This window comes from Rhineura floridana, chromosome 11 (assembly GCF_030035675.1).
Source record: "Rhineura floridana isolate rRhiFlo1 chromosome 11, rRhiFlo1.hap2, whole genome shotgun sequence".
NCBI lineage: Eukaryota > Metazoa > Chordata > Lepidosauria > Squamata > Rhineuridae > Rhineura > Rhineura floridana.
The window spans coordinates 65,873,109-65,894,749 of record NC_084490.1 but is presented as its reverse complement, the minus strand read 5'-3'; the positions used below and the strand labels follow the sequence as shown (position 1 = coordinate 65,894,749).

The following is a 21,641-nucleotide window of genomic DNA, read 5'->3' as shown; positions in this document are numbered from 1 at the left end:
CAAACTCTTTTTCACCTACTAAACGACATGCCCACCACTCCCCTGATCGTGTGATGCTTCAAAGCAGGGTTGACTAGATGAATTAGTGAGCAAACGAAAGCTATCTCTGTTATGACCCATGAATATTATTTGTTCCAGCATTAAATAAGTTCAAAGACTACTAATTAAATTGAAATATACTGTGATTAGCAAAAGCTAATTATACTAATTACATTAACAAAATACCCATTAGTTATCCATTATTACAGCTATACAGAACTGAACTAGATTTTACACATGAAGTTTTGCTAGACATCTCCTCCTCCTGCCCCCCTTATAACAAGCATGGCATGCTGTCCTCATGCTTGGGGGTTTCCCTGATTTCTCTCTGCTTCATTTAGTTATAATTTGCCAGGCTGGGACAACTCAGAGCATAATGATGTCACATCCCACATTTTATATTACTAGACAAAAGAGGGACAGAACGAAATGTGAAGTTGTCTTCAGCAGCACTACACATCCTCAACAGCATCAAGTTCCAGCCTTGTTTTAACTGAAAAATGTATCTCCATTTTAAAACAATACTTTTTGAGAATCTTTGTAATAAAAACTAAAATGCTTTTCAAAAAGTGCTATCAATATCCTAAAGGGGAAAAACACACAAAGAGGTATATCTATATTACAAATATTTAATAGTTTATACTAGAGTACCTGTTTTTATTTATTTATATACTGCCCTCCATCAGGGTGGTTATGATTGCCCCATCCCAACCCTGATAGTTGCCAGTGGTGTCCCACACTCCAGCAATAACCAGACGCTTGAGCTGAAGGCTACACTGCTACCAACTAAGTGCTATGAGCTCAGAGCAAACCAGGTTCTTGGCTCTGAGTCTGATGCTGGTGAACCTGACAGGCAGGAGCCCCTTGAACCAGCTCCCACCACACCAGTGCCTGTAAAACTGGAGCCAGAAATCTCACACAGTTGTCCTCCTCTGGGTCTGAGGAACTAAGTGTCTCCCAGGGTATCTCACCAGTCCAATGGCACAGGGAGCGTACCAAGCAAAATGCTATGGAACACAGGAGATGGTTCCATGTTCAGGCCAGAAGGCTGCCCCTTTAAGAGACTCTAGTTCTCCAAAAGCGGATGGAGCATAGAAGAGTGAACTGGAGGCAGAGGCTCAAAAGAGCTCATTTCACTTCCAATCTTTATTGGAGCAAGTTGCTCAACAGGAGCAACTGTGCTGTGACAACCAACATGTCTTGTTCTCTTGGCTCCTCCACAAGACCAGACTAGAGGTTGCTATTTTTTCCTTACAGAACTACAGTATCTAGAATTCTCTAGGTCTAGGGAGAGGGAATTACTATTAAACCACTTCAAGTCTTTAATGTAGATGCCCCCCTCAAAAAACACAAGACAGTTTTGGAACACTGATCATTATTCATGCCAAGCACAGATAATTATGATAGGAAACAGCTTAGAAAGCAGGTTTAGATTCTATTCTTACCAACTGGCACAGCACTCAGCTGGGAGGTGTGAAACCTGCTAGATGAAATTTCAAGCTGGCACTGGCGAACAAGTATTGAACTTGCTGCCCAGTAGTGTTAAGCCGAAAGGAGAGAAGATGCGGTTTTGCAAAAAGCTTAATCAAAAGGGATCACTGTGAAAGGGCTAAGATTCTATATGCTCCTTAGAGTGATCCCTGATAAGCCAGAAGAATTACCTTAACTCTAATTTTCCCTTAGCACACATGGCTTCATGGTGCTGTGATGTTTTCATGTCCAGTATGTGATCCCTGACTGGCTGAGTTACTCAAAGAGGAATGGAACAGATGCAGAAACCAAAGCAGCAACAGGAGGGACAAAAAAGCGAAGAATAAAAGGCAGAATTATGGGTCCTCACTTCATCAGTATATAAAAATTGAACTTGAAAAACATTCAGCATAGCATTACAGGTTCCCACCAACTTCTTCAAGGAAACTCATCGCTAGGAAATTTGTAAGCATGGCACTGGAGTGACTGGCTTGGAGCCAAATTGTCCCCCCTCCCCCTGGGTAAAACTAGATATCCAAGTTGAAAGTCTGGAGCAAGGCAACCAAATAAAACCTAGCGCTCTTTGACAGCTTTTTGAATCTGGTGCAAATATAGCAAAAACACTGAAAATCCAAATTGGAAATGAAAGCATTAGGCCCAGTAATCTCTGTAGCCCTCTTCAATCTGCCTCCTGCTCAAAGTTTATTTGTTATGAACCTCATTCCTATACCAGTTTCTAGTAGTAATACTGTTACTGAGCAACATGAATAATACTGGTATTCTGGCTTTAAAAAAAAAAACTACAAGCAGTTACCTGTTGATAATCTAAAACAAATGTATCCCATGGTTGTAAAACAACCCTGCTTTAAGAATTAAGACAACACAGAAAAGCCTGAGTGCATCTTACCCCATCTTTCCATAACCTCAAGGTACCAATAGTAAAATTACAATAAAAAGGGCAAATGCCAACATGGACAACAAACTCATATAAAATAAAGAGTAGTAAAGCATAATTAAGAATATGTAATTTACCAGCTCAGACAACTGCAAGCAGTCCAGAAAATAGCCAGCTACTGAAACATAAAGTTTCACCATTAAAAAAAAAAGGGAAGCATTTTGCTCTTAGGAAGGCAAGTTATCAGCACTCACTTCTCTACCAGGGAAGACTCCCCTCACAAATATACTAGGAATTGCCTTCTCCAGACAATGGGTGTGTCATTCTTCACAATTTCTATGGCCTGCCCTGCTTCCCCAATGTCAGTCATGGCTGTGCCTTCAATCATTGGCTAAAAACACTGAAAAGTAGGAATGGGCTCAGTTCTCACACACACAAAAGACAGAACTGAACCTCCAAATTTTGCCTCATATCCTTGGTTCTACAAGCACTAGAGTCCTGCTTTTTGTAAAAAAAAAAAGGGGGGGAAACTGAGAATCCAGGCCAAATAGTACTGAAAATGGGTTTTAGGTGGCATGGAATCTGATAACATCCTATTTATCAGCCAAAATGGTAACCCTAGAGAGCCAGTGTGGTGTAGTGGTTAAGGTGTTGGAGTATGACCTGGGAGACCAGGGTTCGAATCCCCACACAGCCATGAAGCTCACTGGGTGACCTTGGGACAGTCACTGCCTCTCAGCCTCAGAGGGAGGCAATGGTAAACCACCTCTGAATACCACTTACCATGAAAACCCTATTCAAAGGGTCGCCATAGGTGGGGATCGAGTTGAAGGCAGTATATTTACATTTTTATGGTAACCCTACTCTGGAGTTGGGGGCCTTCGGACTTCTCTTTCATGCCTATTCCCTTTAATAACATAATAAATAAGAATAAAAAATGGAAATAAAATGAATAAATAAAAATGGAAACAGTTGTCATATTATCACATGGAGAACTCAGGTCAGTGGTGTTGATTCACTTTGTTCTTCACAGGGCTCAAGAAACTTTTGCAATATCATTTGAAGTTTCATTTCTTTTTGTAGTTTAATGTAGATCTTTCCATGGACAGCTAAAGTAGAAGATCTTTTATCTAATTATCTTTGCTTACCGTTATTCCCTGCCAAGTTCCAAGGATATAACCCAGCAGTATATGTACATCTCTCTTATGTGAGGATTGTAGATTCAGTATGACGTCTTCTTTCCAAAAGGGGGCACCCACAGAACAGCTGCAAAACAGACTGGTGAAGTCTGCTTGTGATTGTCTACTCTGCCAACCTCTGTCACTTTGGAAGTGGACCAGTATCTACTATGGCCTACAGAGGGGTGTATGTTTTGTGGTGGGTTTTGCTGTTGTTGTTTGGCTGCATTAATCATAATCTAACGTCTAAGTCAGAGAATTTTAAAAATTGCTGGACCTTTTTCCAGTGGGAAGACTTCTGTGTGATACAGAATTGAAAATCAAGCTAATCCAACTGGCTTTTTAAAATATAAATAATGTTTAGCTTTCCTACTTTCAAAGCACTGTATACTGCTAAATCTCCACAGTTTCCAGTTTCTCCAGTAAACGTCACCTTGTCCATGGACATATATAAATAAACAACTTACCCAGAATCCTCCTGGAAACCTTCCAACTCATCCTTCTGCTCTGCTAAAGTAGACTCTAAATCCAAGTAGGAACCATTGTGAGACAGTTGTAATGTACAGTCATCAAGCTGAAAGAGAAAGAAACCCAAAATGTCATGGTTCCCTATTTCAATTCAAGACCTCCAACCTCCAGATCACCTTAATGAAACAGTGAAAAACAAGGAAGAATCAGCTTGCTACAATTTTTGCTCCATGTCAAGCATTAATTAGCTTAATACCAATACTTGAACTTCCCCTACAGATGTTGGGCTAAATGCCACCGACTCTTCAAAGCAAAGGATAACAAGATGACTTTAAACTTTAAACAGTAGGATCAGACATTATTGTTCCAAGTACATGAGTGCTTGGTATAATTCAGAGGTTATCATCTTAGGGTGGTTTCCTGAAATAAACCCTTCTTTTCACAAAAACAAGGAATTTTGATGTATTTCAGTATCTTGCGCCTTCTTGTTCACTTTTGATCACTCACATATTTCTCTGTGGAACTGGAAATTTTATTCAGCAGAAAGAACAACCCCCGCTCATTAATGGATGAGAGATAGGCAAGTCATGAACCCATAATCTTCCCACAGGCTGTTGATTCCGTTCCTCTGCAGACATAACACTTAATCGTAGTTTGTTTTCCTTAACAACAGTTAATCATTAATTCGTGATTAAGTATTCAGACATAAGGATTGGGCTCCAAACCAGTATATGAAATCATAGCCTGAAGTAGGATCACAAGCTATGGTACATGTTAACTATAATTAAGTGTTACATCTGCACCAAGCAAAACATGATTAAAGCAATCTCTCTACATGCACAGTGACAAGCAGATTCCATTGGCATCTCCCTATACATGCTTTCTGGGACAGAGCTTAGTTCAACAAGTTAAATCACAGTTTCAAAGTAAATCTGAGATCTTAATTAGGATTATAACAACAAAACCATGGTTACTATTTATCACAGTTAAACTTTAGACAGTATGTGCACCAGCCCTCTCTATCTCAATTCACTTTACATACAGTAGTATATTGTGCTTGTTTGATATTTTCAAATAAGTAGTTAAGGTAAGTCTTCCTCTACAAAAGGAACCTCATGAATGTGTGAATGCCTAAGCAAGTCAGAGTTCCAAGATTTCTAGCCTAGCATAAAGGATTGTGTAAATATACTAAGTGAGTTGAGGAGAGGCCTAGTGGCCGAAGCTCTGCTCACGGCCGGAATTCGATTCCAACGGAAGGAGGAAGTCGAATCTCCGGTAAAAGGGGTCGAGGTCCACTCAGCTTTCCATCCATCCGTGGTCGGTAAAATGAGTACCCGGCATATGCTGGGGGGTAAAGAAAGGCCAGAGACGGAACTGGCAATCCCACCCCATAGATACGGTCTGTCTAGTAAACGTTGCAAGACGTCACCCTAAGAGTCGGAAACAACTCACACTATAAGTGCGGGGACACCTTTACCTTTATCAGAAATTAAAATTCTATTCCCATATTCTCAGCAAAAGAATGACAACACTGCATGTAAGAATGTGTGTGTGAGAGAGTGTGTGCTAACATGTATACATATATTTGTGCATACATACACACAATTACAACTTTTCCAATAAATTACTGTCACTGATTCTGATGACATCATAGAAAATTGTCAATCCTCTTCTTATAGACAATTGCATGAAAGTCACACACGGAATCAGAAAACCAAATGATCCATTAAATACTCAGTACACAGTAAGTACATGAATTCTGTACCCATCTCTCCATAATTACAGGAATTAAATTTTTGAGGGAGCATAAGATTTGTAGTTTATGCACATTTTTCTTTAGCATCAGCACAGCTTCTGACTAAATCAGTTTTGTGGGTTTTTGAAACAATACATATTAACCAGAGACAAAAATGAGATGTGTGGACACAGCATGAACAGTGATCCCTCTCTGATACCGCTTTCAATTCTTGGGGGTACAGGGATCATTACCACCCACTTATTTCAGTTGCTTCCCCTTATTTCAGACCAGCACTTGGGGGTAGAGTTGCTTGATGCAGCTTGAACCACATATAAATATCCAGGTTTTGTTGTTTTTGTTGCAATACACTAAGTCTTGTGGCACCTTAAAGTCTAACATATTTATGGCATAGGCTTTTGTGAACCATAATCCACTTCATCGGATGTGTGAAGGACAATCCTACATTGGCAAGCATAGTTGGGGCGGGAGAATGCAGGGAAGTGATGTCAGGGAGAAATAACATGTCAATTCTATTCGCATTTCCGTCTGACTCACTTCCCTACATCCCCCTTCTATCATGTATATATATATTCTTATAAATTGCCAATTTAGGATTGTCCTTCACACATCTGATGAAGTGGACTGCAGTCTTAAAAATTCTATGCCATCATAAATTTGTTAAGGTTTCAAGGTGCCACAAGTCTCTTTGCTGGTTTTGAACCATATAATTCAGGTTTGTGTGGTTTTTTGAACCAAGACCAAATGCCAGCTATTTTTAAGCTTCCCTACCCCTAAAAGGATGCTCTTCTTACTAGAAATGCTGTCAGACCAAGAACCAATGAATGGTTTCTAAACAAAATTATGAGATATTCCACATCTAATAATCAGGCAAATAGCTTTATAATACCTCACTGGGTCTGTCCACAAATTCAGTTGAGTAATTAGGGGAAAAGAACTTTGCTTTCTAAAATGGCTCTACTCTTCAAAGGAACTACTCTTCAAAGGATCCTGTGTGCCATAGTAAACAAAACAAATTCTCCAGACTTCATGTGAATTGAATTGAATTAGTTTAAAGTTGAATGAAATTATTTCTCACATTATTAAGTAAGCATTCCAGTTTAAAAGGACCGGATCTGACAGAGTGATGAGAACATAGAGAAACTTTTTTTGGTAATTTAAATACTCTTTGTAATATGGATCTTTTCAAATAACAGAACCAGAAGCTCTGAAATGGTATATCTGATCTCTAATGGAACCTTAAATTGAGGCTTGAGGAGCTTATCGGTCTTATCTATCCCAAATGTGGGCACTTCACACATTGAATAATTAGGTATATACCTAAAATTTAACATGTGCATATAGCAAACACATATTACACAAAAAGAGTCTTGAGGCACCTCAAAGACTAACAAATTTATTATAGTGTAAGCATTCATCTGTGACCACTGGCCATGCTGGCTGAGGCTCATGTAGTCCAAAACATCTGGAAGGCACCAGAACTGTTTGCATAACTGGCAGTCTGCAAGAGTTACATTAAAGCTTAAATGCATGGAAAGTGAGCTCAGTGACAATTCACAACAACAGTAATTGATGATAATGCAAACTCCTGGCAAACATTGCCAAGTTAATAAACCTCTCTGGTGGTATAGGAAACCATTATTGTGATTCAACCCAGAGGTGATACAATTGTACGTTTTTAAACTAACGATGATGATAATAATTGTAATGAGAACCACAATTATGTACATGTATCAAACAGAAACACCAGAAAACAAATGAAACTCTGAATCAAAGAAATCATCCAATAACTACAATGACATACATACATACATACATACAGAAAAAGAAAGAAAGAAAGAAAGAAAGAAAGAAAGAAAGAAAGAAAACTTTTAATATAGCATTTTCTCTTGTTACAGATCTAATATACAGGAAGATAATCACAGTTATATTAATCAGACAGAGGGACTTAAGGCATCATAAACAATTTCAATTGGTAAGTCCCAAGACACTTGGAACACTGAGTATTTTTCCAAATTGTTGCATACTGGGTTGGGTGTCCTTATTAGCATCAAAAACAAAATTGCTTCATACTGCAGAAAAGGCATATCATTTTTATCCTCTGTTGATGATGTGGATGTGTACGCTTCAGCACAATGGCAATTTCCCAAAGTTTACTATAGCAGAGATTTACAGTAAAAGCCCTATTGTGCTTCCACCATTGTTATCACAAAGTCTGGCAGTGACTAACATGAATGTAACCAAACCCTTAAAGTACTACATTCCCCGCCTCTAAGACAAACAGCAAAAGTAGCATTAGCTATGGTGTTCTAACAATTGTTTGGCCAGTTATAGTAGATCTCTGAGTATCTCATTCCAGAACCTCACAGTTGTAATTCTGCAATTTCATACTGGAGTCTCCCTTTGAAGTTGTTTCTCAGCTCCTTGAAATTTTATAATCGGGACCCACAGGCAGGAGGCTCTTAAGAAATTCCATTAGGACTTACATAACTTTTACGTCATCTAAATACCTGATGGGCTGTCACATAAAGAGGGCAAAGATTTATTTTCTGCTGCCCCAGAGGGCAGGCCTTGATCTAATGGGCTTCAATTAGAGGAGGATAGATTTCAGTTGAACACTAAAATAATCTTGATGGTTACAGATTACCTAGAGTGGCGATGGGTTTTCTCTCATTGAAGGTCTTTAAGTAGAGGCTGGACAACCATCTGTTGGAGATGCCTGAATTTTGAATTTCCTACTACAGCGTAGGATCAATTCTGTGAACAACCTGAACCATTTGAGATATATGCACCGGCTATATATCAGAGACCTACTAACAGCTATACATGTGTATGTGCTTCTGTCACCCACCTAGAATACACCCCAAGTCCTACTACACAAATGCATATGTTCAAGCAAATTGGACAGAGACTCACAACAACTAGAGATGGAACAAAGGTTCATCTGAGCTGGGCTCATTGTGAACCCATGGAGCCTGGACAAACTGAGCCCAAATGGCACACAATCCAGCCAGCTCCTGAGCTGTCAAAGTCCAAACACTTTGAGGAGCTCCCAAGCCATCTGTTGCTGACCGCTCCCAAAGTAAAGGAATCTTAAGCAAGTCTGAATTTCATATGTAGTCACAGGAGGCAACAGAATGAGCCATGGGACCACACATTCAAGTTCCACTTCCAATATTCCCATACCCACCCAGCTAAATGGGCTTACAAGCCTTCCCACAATCAGGAACCCTGACTGTACAACAATCCTGATTGCAGGGAAGATTGTAAGCACATTCAACCAAACTCACTTACAACCCCCTTCAGATGTTCCTGCTCAATGCAGAAAGATCAGGATAGAATGGGTGGGGATGGCATGTGCATGGGCATTAGGGGTGTATGTGGTTCTGTACCCTTTACATCATTTGGGGTTTATGATTAGCAGCTGAATGTATGAACTCTCATACCTGAAAATCATTGTGTTTGACATGATGTGAAATTTCTTTTTGTCCTCTTATATCAAAAATAGTCCATTTACACATGCAAGTCACCCCTTGATTGTCAAGTCATAAACATCCATGAACTTCTAGGAGGTGGCAAAAGGTATGCCATCCAGGGTTTGAGGGGCTACATCAGGGTTGATCTGATTTAAATTTATTTAAATCATGATGTGAATCACTTCTCTGAAAGATTCAATTTTAATGATTTAAATCACAGTTTAAATCAATAGTAAGGAAGATTCTGTTTAATCATCATGAAATATTATGTACATTATTGTTTAATATAACCTTAATACATATTCAGAGATGTAGGTTTCATTAGAAGGCAGGTAAACACACTAAGCAATTATTCTTAATTGTTTTCAGATTAATTTTCATCAAAAAATGATAATTTGGTTGTTTTAGTACTAAACCAGAATGAACTGGTGAAGTCATTCAGGTGATGAACCAGCTCCAACTATTCAATCAAGATGTTCAGATGACTGCAGGAGGGCAAATGTTGTCCCTGTTTTCAAAAAGGGTTAAAAGAGGAACCTGGGAATTACAGACTAGTCAATCTGACAACAATCCCTGGGAAAACTCTGGAGCAGATTATAAAGCAGTCCATCTGTAAGCACCTTGAAAACAATGTAGTGATTACTAGAAGCCAACGTGGATTTATCAAGAACAAATCCTGACAGACTAATCTTATCTCATTTTTTGATTGGGTCAACTCCTTGATACTGTGGGAATGCTGTGGACATAATATATATCGACTTCAGCAAAGTTTTTCACAAAGTGCCTCATGATATTCTGATTAGCAAACTAGCTAAATGTGGGTTGGATGGAACAACTATCAGGTGGATGGCCACAAAACTGTAGTCCCAGAGTGTTTATCAGTGGTTCCTTCTCAAACTGGGGGGAGTTTTCTCAAGCATCACTGAACTTGCAGGACAGAGGAAAGACTGCACCTGTTGAATTTCTGCCTTTTGGCACCTTGTTATCTTTTCATTTCCTTTTTCCTGGCAGGCCTGCTATTCTTTTGTGTAACAGGCTGAAACTCAACACATACAACTTCCAGGTTGCCCCCAGCACAATCAGCTTATGCTTGCTGTTGAAAGTGAGCAGCAGCTAGCCATTTTTCCCACTGCAGCAGGCAAGATAGCAGTAGCAGCCTGAGTTAAATTTAAAAGCAAAGTGAGAGAGCAACTGATACTGCCTGCCACCCAGAGTGTGAATATAGTAAACAAAACTAGAAAAATCTTTTCCCCCAATATGGGTTGTCTTATTTTTCTGCTTCTCTCCCCTCCCCCTTTTCTTACTAGAAATTTGCCAGATCATTAAATACCATTCTGAAATACCATGACATCACAAGGGTCCACCCCTGAAATCTCAGGGTTTGGGATGCTTCTGACCTGGCAACCCTAACTGGTAGAGAGTTATAAGTGAATTATTTGCTCACTATTATTTGTACATGATTTATTTATTTATTATTATTTTATTTATACCCCGCCCATGCTTCCAGCAGGAGCCCAGGGCAGCATGATGGTTTTCCTCTTTTCAGTTCACTAATAAATGCATGACAATAGATCCACACCATGCATTTAAAGTACATTCAACACATATTTGAAGCACGTGAATCCCATCACAGAATCCTGGGAACTGTAGTATGTTAAGGGTGGTGAAAACTGTAACTGTGAGGGGGAAACTACACTTCTCAGGATTCTTTGGGGGGAGTCATGCAGTTTAAATGCGAGTTGGGTGTGTTTTAAATGTGGATCTGCATTACTTCATAAACGTTGCCTATGTATAAATCATTTTAACTAATTTTTAAATGGAAATCAGCTACAAAATTTATTAGGTGACCATGGGCTACGCACCATCTCTCAGCCTAATGTGCCCCTCAAGGTAAAAACAATAGAGGGGGACCATGATCACCCCAAGCAAGAAGGGCACTTAAAATGCAGAGGAAATAATAATGTACAACCCTAGTGTGAAATTAGACACATATCAAGATATGAAGAAATATTTAAATCAGCATGAATGTCAAAGATATTTTACTATTTACACAGCGTTATATTTATAGTGACATCCCATGCACGTTTACTCAAAAACAAGTCTGGAGGAGGAGAGATGTACAACACAATCCTTTGCTATGTTCACTTAAAAGGCCCGTTGATTTACAGCACAATCCTAACCATGTCTACTCAAAAGTAAGTCCTACTGCATTCAATGGGGTTTACTCCCAGGTATGTGGGATGAGCATTGCAGCTTTACTCTCAGAAAAGTGAGTATAGGATTAAAGCTTCATATTGGCAAGGTTTTCAAAGAAGGCTGTAAGACAAACTGCCCTCTTCAACAGCTTAGGAAAATTTAAACTTGTTTGACTCCTTATAATTAGAAAAGAATAACACTTTGTAATGACATCATAAGCTGCAGCATGTACACTTTTTACATTTCTGTTCAAAAATTATTTGACCAATAAAACGTCTAATATGTGATTTTTTTTACCGTAATTATAAAAAACCTGCATGTACACTTTTATAATCATAACTGAAACTGTTTACTGTGCATGCTGTGATCTTCTGTTCTAGTGAAATGCTATGCATGTTTACTCAGAAGCAAGTCCCAATGTATTCAGATCTCCTGCACAGAGAAAGTACTCTTTGAGCTGCTAAAAGCTATAAATGTACTGAATTCCTGATGTGCAGATAAGCAGGAAAACAAAACTGTTCTCAGAACATGCAATGGGTTTTAGCTATTGCCTGAAGGTCAACAAATCCCTTGTCAATCACAACCCTGACTTTGGTTATTAACTAAATTGGGCTGGGATTAGAATAGCCAGTAATAACAGAAGTTGCGGGAGGGTTGTCATTTTCGTATATATCTCTTGAACCAGACCACCTAGAAACTTAATTTTTAAAAAAATGAAAGCTAAGAGTCCGGAGATTGGGGTGATTCATCCAGAGACCCAGAGAGGACCCCCAAAACTGGAGTCTCCAGGCAAAAAATGGAGATCTGGTAAACTACCAGTCACCCATGGCTCAGAAGGGAAGGGAAGACAGATAAATGCACTTTCTTTTTGAAAAGAAAAAAAATGTTCTTTATTTTAAAAATGCAGCCTTAGAAGGTTTGCACTGGATATTGTCATCTATTTAATAAAATTTATATACGCTTGAATGTAAAGACCTCTAAGCCAGTGGTTCTCAACCTTTTTTGCTCCATTCCCCCCTTTCACCACTGTTCAGAACATAATTCCCTCCTTCCCAAGATAGTCTCTCATAGCGTGTTGACGTTTCGTGAGTGACGGTGGTGTTTCTCGTGAGAGAAAAATTTCTTAGTTTATATTATAACAGAATTTCTTGGAGCACTTTCTGGTCTTTAAATAATAATTTAATTTTGCAAATGAAAATAATGGTGCATGTTCAAGAATCGATTTTAATCTGTGACATTCAATAAACTTTATTGAATGTCGCAGATTAAATTAAAAACAAACTACAATTTTACAGATTGTACATAATCTACAGGACATCACACTTTGCTGAATAGTGGTCCCAATTCCCCCCTGGAACCCTAAAATTCCCCTCCGGGGGGGAATTCCCCCCTTGTTGAGAACCCATGCTCTAAGTGGTTCTGCTTATAATAACAAACTGCCATTGGTGGGTGGGAAAGTGATTGTGACTACAATCCTATTACATATATCTGGGAGTAAGTCCTACAATTCAACTTCTGAGTAGACATATAGGACTGCACTGTAAGTTACATACTGTAAAGCACAACATGACAACCTTGTCCTGTTGTCCTCTGTTAATACTGTAGGTTAGAATTGGAACAGAGGCTTAAATCACCACTAGTTCTGAAGTTCCTTCTGTAGATCCATTTACAAAGATCCTGACATCATTGCCATCCAGTCTGGAACCATTAGTAAGCTACTGCCTCTAATATATCCTGCAATTATTCGAAAAAACATAGTAAGAGTATGTAAAATACTTTCAGATATAATTGTCAATGGAAGACTTGACTATCCAGGAAAAAGTCACATAGGACTTAAGAAATAAAAAAAACCCAAAGAAGTCAATGAAAGGAAGTCAAAAGCTAGGATTACATTTTTCCATGGAGACCAGATTACTCACCCCCTCACCCACCTCCCTTACCTCCCATTCAAGTCTGAGCCTCATTGTAATGAGCTCACCTACCACCAGCCTTCCCGGCAGCCACCCCATCCTATCTGGCAGTAGCAAGGGGGAGAAATTATTATAAGACCTCCGTTAGGTTCAGAATGCTGCCACAAATCATGGGAATCTTTGTTTTTTATGGTTCTTAATGTCCCTACTAAAACAACCATATATTACGAGGTAACTGTGATGCAATACCCAGGGCCTAAGTAAAGGTGGAGGGGCGGACGGGTACAACTCTATTCAGCTACTGGAATCCAAGAAATGGGGGCACACAAGCCCATCTCCAAGTGGAAAAACAAATCAGGCTAATATTGTATGTTTGATGAAAATGCTTCTGAGTAACAGGTATGCAGCTACTCCATCCAGCATATAGTTTACTGTATTTAAGCCCCATGGATTTCTGTGCATGTTAAGCCTATGCAATGGCATGCTGGACTGAAATCCAAAATCACAAGTCTCAGAAAACACAAGATTTGCCTTTAAATCAGGGGTGCAGAAACTTTCACCCTTGAACCATTGTTGGAGTAGCTGAGTGGGGCTGATGGGAGTTAAGACAACTTCCGAAGGGCCACAGCTACCACACCTTTGTGTTAAATCACATGCAATAGGAAGGGCAGAAGCAATAATAAGGGAAATGGTGAGGGAATTTCCCATTCATCATTCTGTTCTCTCACCTTTAACAGTAGATTTTGGAGGGCTTATTCATTGTTTTACATTTGTTTTAACTGTAAAACTAGCAAGCTTCTGGCAAGGACTTGTAACCTGGCTATAATCGCTACAGAAATAATGGAAATTTCTCAGCTGGTCAGTTATAAAAAGAAAGAAAATCTACGACCCATTTCCCCCTCAGAAAAAGTAGCCCTTACTGCTAAACAACAGAAAATGTTGGAGTTTCCTTCAATTCTGCAGCTCTTTTTAAAGGGGGGGGGGCAGACAAAAGCAGAAGCTGGCTTCTAACCAGTTACCTAAAGAGAATTAAATCTTGTATGCCCCTTTTGGTAATGACAACAGACATTCCACATTGACTTTGAATAAAACTAGCTTGTTAGCCTGAACTTTGTTTTGCTGTCCTTAGCTTTAGATTGACCCAAAGCAGCCAGCCACTTGAGAAAGGAAAGGAGGAGGGGGTCATTTGCCTCAAACACATGGTAGCCACATGTATTTAAGTACCCTGAGGCCTTCAAGCATCTCCCCTCCACCCACCTATTCACTCCCCACCCCCCACTCAAAAAGCCAAACTGGCAAATAAATCAACAGAAGGGAACACACTTGTTGCCATGCCAACAGAAACTTCAGGGAACCCATTTTGTTTGTCCTAAGAATTCTTTTGAAGGTCCAGAGCCTGTCTCTAAAGCAGTCTCTTCTCGCCCTGCTTTAAATCCCATGTGGAAATGGTACAGAATGGCTTGGCAAGAAAAAAGGTTTTATTTGCCAACATTTAAAAAAAAAAAAAAACACAACACCAGACCAGCTTTTCCGGTCTCCTTCTTCTGCCTTTTTCTCCTGTGCTCAGTAGGGGGAAAAAACACTTCACTGTATTTTACATGACAGCAATATTTTCCTGGCAACCAGCTCATCGTGCATTTTTAAGACATTAATATTATATTGTTCAAGAAATGATAAAAGCAACCAGTGAGAAAAAATGTGTCAAGGGGGTCATCCTATTTATAAAGTACAGGTAAATTCAAGTTCCAAATATGAAGTTCAGTTAATCCCTGATGTCTCAGTCAGTAGCCATATAATTACCAGATTCCTCATAGATTTTAAACAGCAGACTTGTTTTATACAGTCTTCATCTAATTGCTTTCAACTGCCCACTTTCAGGGAACCTTATCCTCATTGATTTGGCTGCTGAAGAACTCCTGACCATTTTCCATGGAACTGTGTGTGCTGCAGAGGATTCCAGGGCATATAGGGGGCACTGTCAGTCTATATGGGGGCATTGATCATGTCAGTTGGGTCTCACCAGCACTACTGGGATCAATGACTATCTTTCTGGGAACTTTGCCCATCATTACTGATCTTCTAATTGAGGAACCTCTGAAATCTCAATCGGGCTGCCAAAACATAATTTGAATGAAGCAATGTAAATTACATAAATCTGTTCATACATTCCCAATTAGCTTTAGCAGGTTACAGTTTTGGTTGTTGATTTGCTTAATCAATCCTTTTTTAATCCCATATGACACTGAAATGTATAGTGTTGGAGGAGAGGAGTACAGTAAAGGGAGAACTTTTTAATGTTTCCAAACACCAAAACACATCTGCCTTATATTTAGTCCTTGGATTTTAGCAAAGATTACTGCTTCCATTTTTATTTATATAAATGTGTGTGTGTGCGCGTATATATATTCTCCTCACTGTAGTTTTACAATTTAAAATCCATTTAAAGAATGCCTTTTCTTGGCAAAAGACTTGACTACATTCTATTGAGCTAAAGCATGTGCCTATGAATTCGTTTTTTTTTTACTTCTGTGGGTAGAACAGCCATTTGTATGCTAATAGGCTTAGCTCCCTCTCCTCAACTCATTTAATGCTCCATGAGATGCACATGTAGTATCACTATAATTTCCATGTCAACAGACAGCAAACACACAAACATAGGTTTTAGAACCCTGGCCCGCAAGACCTAAAGTCACATACACGAAATGAAGCACAATTAATGTTTGCCATCTTATATATAAATACTCAGTCGATGGACCCAAGCCTGAAGAATGGTTTCTTAGCATGAGTGTTATAATCCTGGCAACATTTATGTGTCTGGCATGATCCCCAGTACCTGAGTCATGTGAATGTGAGACAAGATGTTATAAAAGGGGCTGAGAACATTTTATTCATTCATATTTTATATCCATTCTGAAAGTTAATTCCAGGATAGCTAACACAAGCACTATAAAATAAAATTAGCTTCACCTGGCCAATGAAGGGATCTTGTCACCTATCTTTCTCCAGCTCCCAGCTGCACGGTACTTGGCTGATGGATGCTGCAAGTCAGCAAGGAGCCTAATTAATTAAGACAGATTAAGATGGTCCGCTCCCAGAGATTAATGGAATCCACTGGATTCCTGAATGCCCTGGGAGAGTTCCCAGTAGATAGAGCAGGTGACCCTGTTGAAGCCCTTTGGAAAGAGACACAGTGGGCTTAACTCGGTTGCCCCTGAGCGCCCTCTCCAGCATTGGGGAACCCAGTTGGCACCTTGTGATCTATGGGCAATGAAACAGGCTGGAAGATGGCTAAAGTCAAGTGGAAAAAGACATACTGTGAGGAACATCCGGCAGAAGTAAAACATCATAACCATACCTAATGTTTGGCAATGGGAGCAACAAAGGAAACCCACTTCTCTGCCTCCACCACATCCTCAAGTAGCTGTCCATTAGAGCTTTTCCATATTGCCAGGGATCTGTTTACATCAACTCCAGGAAATGGAGTTTTAGATCCTTCGGAGGCCCAATGTGAATTGTTTGCAAGGCACTTTGATGGTAAAGTTGCTTGTCTCCGTAGCAATCCTGATGCCCCATCCACATCTACTGTAATCTACTATGAGGTGTCCAGCGCAACATCTACTGCAACTTCTTGGGATCAGTTTCAGTTGATGCAGCCTGATGACACCGACAAGGTCCTTGCGTTGATGTGGCCAGCAACGTGTCCCTGGACCCTTGCCCTTCTTGGCTTATTAAAGCTTGCCGAGGGGGTTTGAGGACCCACTAGTTTGTGACAACTACCACCTGGTCGCAAATACCCCCTTTTTAGGGAAGGTGATCGAAAGGGTTGTGGCACAGCAACTGCAGGTACTCTTGGATGAAACAGATTATCTTGACCCATTCCAATCTGGGTTCAGGCCTGGTTATGGGACTACATCAGGCTTGGTTGCCCTGATAGGTTACATTTATCAGGAGAAGGACAGGGGGAGTATGTCCCTGTTATTCTTACTTGGTCTCTCAGTGGCTTTTGATGCCATTGCCCATGGTATCTTTTTGGGTCGACTTGGTGAGATGAGTATTGGAGGCACTGTTTTACAGTGGTTCTGATCCTATCTCCAGGGTTATTTTCAGAGAACAGTATTAGGTGATTGTCTTTCGGCCCCCTGTTGTACTTTAGGGTACCACAGGGTACGAACTTGTGCCCAATGCTGTTTAACATCTATGGGAGTGATCATCAGGAGATTTGGGATGAGGTGTCAGCAGTACATTGATGATACCCAGCTCTATTTCTCTGTAACATCTGAATTGGGAGAAACTGCGGAAGCCCTGGACTGGTGCCTGGACTCTGTGGTGGGCTGGATGGAGGCCAATAAACTGAGTCTGACTCCTAGCAAGATGGAGGCACTGTGGGTTGGTGGTTCCCAAGTTTGGATAACTGGTCAGTTGCCTCCTATGGATGGGGTTGTACTCCCTCTGTAAGAACAGGTTTGCAATCTGGGGTGCTTCTAGATCCATCCTTGTAAAAGCCCAGGTGACCTCAGTGGCTAGGAATGTCTCTTACCAGCTTTGGCTGGTAAGACAACTTTCTGGACCAGGATAGGCTGGCCACTGTTGTCCATGCATTGGTAACCTCCCAGCTGGATTACTGTAATGCGCTCTATGTAGGGCTGCCCATTAAGTTGGTTCGGGAGCTGCAGCTGGTGCAAAATACGGTGACACGACTGCTCACTGGGGCAGGGCACCATTAACATGTCACCCCACTGCTGAAAGAATTGCAGTGTCTGCCCATTAGCTACAAAGCAAGCTTCAAAGTTCTGGTTTTGGTGTACAAAGCCCTATACAGATTGGGACTAGGATACCTGAAAGATTGTCTTATCCCTTAAATACCCAGTGGATCACTATGCTCTGCTGGTGAGGGCCTCCTGCATATACCATCTTATCAGGAGGCCCATTCTGCACAACATAGGAAGCAGACCTTTAGCATAATGGCACCTACCCTTTGGAATTCCCTCCCCTTAAACAGGTACCATCTCTGTTGTCTTTTTGGCACCTACTGAAGACCCTCCTCTTTCAACAAGCCTTTTAAGTAGAGACCTTATCCCGGTCTGTGTAGGAATTGCTTTTTAAGATGTTTTTAAAGCTTTTTAAAAAAGAGTTTTAAAGATGTTTTGCTTTATTATGTTTTTAAACATGTTTTGTTTTAATATATTTTAAAGTCTGTTTTTAAGATGTTTTAGAGTGGTTTTGTTTGCCACCCTGGGCTCCTGAGAGGAAGGGCGGGATATAAATTTAATAAATAATAATTATCAGTGAAAAAAAGTGGATAAGAGAAAAATAAACATTTGAAATGTGGTATTGGAGGAGAGCTTTGCGCATACCATGGACCGTGAAAAAGAAAAATTGGGTGTTAGAACAAATTAAACCAGAACTATCACTAGACACTAAATTGATGAAACTGAGGTTATCATACTTTGGACACATAATGAAAAGACACGATTCTCTAGGAAAGACGATAATGCTGGGAAAAACAAAAGGGAGTAGAAAAAGAAGAAGGCCAAACAAGAGTTGGATTGATTCCATAAAAGAAGCCACAGATCTGAACTTACAAGATCTGAACGGGGTGGTTTATAACAGATGCTTTTGGAAGTCGCTGATTCATAGGGTCGCCATACGTCAAAATCGACTTGAAGACACATAACAACAAGAATAATGATCAACACCAGGTTAAGGCATGGGCTGTATGGGCTGCAGTCCAGGACCCATAGTCTCAAGAAGCCCATCAGCATCCTAGAGTCACCTTCAAAATGTCACACATGCATCAAGTACTTTGTTTCTGCCATGTCACATACACCTTCTCTACAAATTGCAAATTCTCAGTAATTTTCCAAATTGTTGCTGATAAAAACCACCTTATAGCACAGTGGGGAGGAGAGCCTGGCTGGGAGTCCAGAGTCTGTGAGTTCAAATCCCCGCTCGTGTCTCCTGGGTGTCAAGGGCCAGCTAAAGATCACCCCCACAGTGAGTGGCTCAGGGGCTACATGCCCTGCCACCTGTGCAGCAGTGGGCAAGCTGCATAGTCCCAAGGAGCCCAGTTGCCCCCCAGCTGGCATTTGCAGACAAGAAAGGGGCTGGCTTGTGAATACTGCTTACCATGAAAACCCTGTTCATAGGTCGGGATTGACTTGAAGGCAGTCCATTTCCATTTTCAGATCAACACAGTTGAATAGTAGATTGAAAGTACTGATGCTAATGTCTTTTGAAAGAGTTTTGAAAATGAATGTACCATTTGATTATGTAGTAAGCCATATTAATGTGTTAACCACATGCAGGACAATCATGTCGTCAAGTAGCAGAGCAGCTGCGCTGTTGGCTGCCCCTAACCACACATGCCCAAGCTAGCCCCATCCCCTAAGCAGGAAGACTTGTGAGGAAAAGATCTAACCTAGGCACACAATATGACAGCAACAAGTAGCACAAACCCTCTCTATTTCAGCACATGAGAGCTCTACAGGCATGTGACACATGACTAGGTTCAGAATGTTTTGCTTCCAGGAAAGCTTAGAAGTTGATATTCTACTAAGGTATTTACTAATTTTTCCTATATAACATACTTTTCTTTGTGTGTGCGCGCACATGTCTGTCTGGGGTGCAATACAGGCCTTAATCTGAGCCTATTAATTATATCAGTCAGGCAGACAGAATGGACCTCAACATTTCTTCTGCTCTTTTTCTGGGCTGGGTATGTGTGTGACTTTTCCAACTGAGTGGACGTGAATGACAAACTATTCTCAAATCTGTGGACAAACAGCTTAATGCATATCACTGGGTTTATCCCTCATTTTTACCCAGGTCATTCATACAGGCTCCCACTCCAGATGTCAAAAGGGATGCTTCCCATTCCTACACTCAGGAATTTGTCCACCACAGCTCTGAGCTGACTGGGAAGAATAAAAAGGCTTCCTCACAATTTTTAAACTGCATCTGCTCAGCCTAGCCTTGAAGAAAGGGCCTTGCCAAGCAGTGGGAACGTTTGTTAAACCTCTAGTTATTTGCACTGTTCACAACAGCACCTCTTAAACGTCTCCCACAGTTGCAGAGAAAGGCTTGAAAGCAAGGCTTCATCAACTCCAAGCTCCAAATTTAGAGCACTTTACATCTGTTTTTACAGCAGTGCTAAAATTCTGAGGCAACAACATTCCCTAATTAATCTCCTATATTAAATATCTATCAAAGAAAAATAACTGGCATGTCACAAAAAGCTAATTCAAAAGCAAATACACTCACATACAGAGCACCAGCTTACATAAAATTTAAGTACACATCAGTGGCTCACTACCAAAATTTATATGTGGAAGGGTTATTTGTATATGAGTAGTTATCAAATTAATGCCTACATGTTATGACTTTTATGGCTGGTTTCCAGCCTTAAAGTGCTTTACAGATTAAGGGCCCATTCATATAAATACTTAATCACAAATACTATCAAAACACAATAGTATTTTAGGCTCCAAATCCTTGTAAGAATAATCTCTTCACAAACAGAACTGTTCAATGGAACTACTCCCTGCCTATGAAGATAAAAATGCATAGTGTTTTCACTAGTTAGGCATCTCTCTCTCTCTCTCTCTCTCTCTCTCTCTCTCTCTCTCTCTCTGAATGTTAGAATTTCATACACATTTTCTAAGGATAGAAGAAAGGTAATATATAATACTACAAAATTTCTGCCTTTGATGCTGAATGTCTCTACTTTGCATGAGGGAAGCCAAATGCAGAAGACAAGCTATGTAACTGGGACATGTTCCCCCAAACAGGATCAAGAGGCAATATCTGGATACCACTAGAACTGTGATTCTCCATCAAAGGGCCAGGGCCCACCAGTGGACCTCAGTGCCACAGCCTGCCCAGTGCCTCCTCACTTACCTGCCTTGTCCCCTAGGCATGTCACAGCCTTTTGGGTGGACTAATGCTAGCACTAGCAACTCCGTGCATTCTGAGAAAGGTAGACAGCAGAGAGAAAAGTACATGGGGGGTGGGTGAGGGAAGGGAAGTCTCCTTTCTTTGAGAGGAAAGGGGCCAGAGGAGGTGTTGAAGGAAATTAGAAAGTGAGATAAAAGGTATAATTTATTTATAATATATAAATAAATCAGGAAAAGAACGGAAGTGGTAAGAGATGAAAGCTGCTATAGGAGGAAAAACTGAACATAAAATGACCAGGGAGGGTAAATAAGGAACAAGTTGAATATGAAAGAATGAGAGAAGAAATTACAGGAGCTGGGT

General features: G+C 40.3%; 1 protein-coding gene and 1 long non-coding RNA gene across 19 annotated transcripts in view; one reads left to right on the top strand and one right to left on the bottom strand.

Annotated features, from left to right (window-relative positions):
• FHOD3 (formin homology 2 domain containing 3) overlaps positions 1 to 21,641 on the bottom strand; it is a 573,780-nt gene that overhangs the window by 510,157 nt on the left and 41,982 nt on the right. For all 18 annotated transcript variants that reach the window (XM_061588106.1, XM_061588108.1, XM_061588113.1 and 15 more), the window contains exon 2: positions 4,050 to 4,156. In XM_061588106.1, coding sequence (XP_061444090.1) covers positions 4,050 to 4,156 — 107 coding nt within the window. The remainder of the gene's footprint in view (positions 1 to 4,049; positions 4,157 to 21,641) is intronic.
• Positions 1 to 21,641, top strand: part of LOC133365822 (uncharacterized) — a 34,525-nt gene that overhangs the window by 7,317 nt on the left and 5,567 nt on the right. The window contains exon 2 of the long non-coding RNA XR_009758323.1: positions 7,705 to 7,781. This is a non-coding gene — a long non-coding RNA (uncharacterized LOC133365822). The remainder of the gene's footprint in view (positions 1 to 7,704; positions 7,782 to 21,641) is intronic.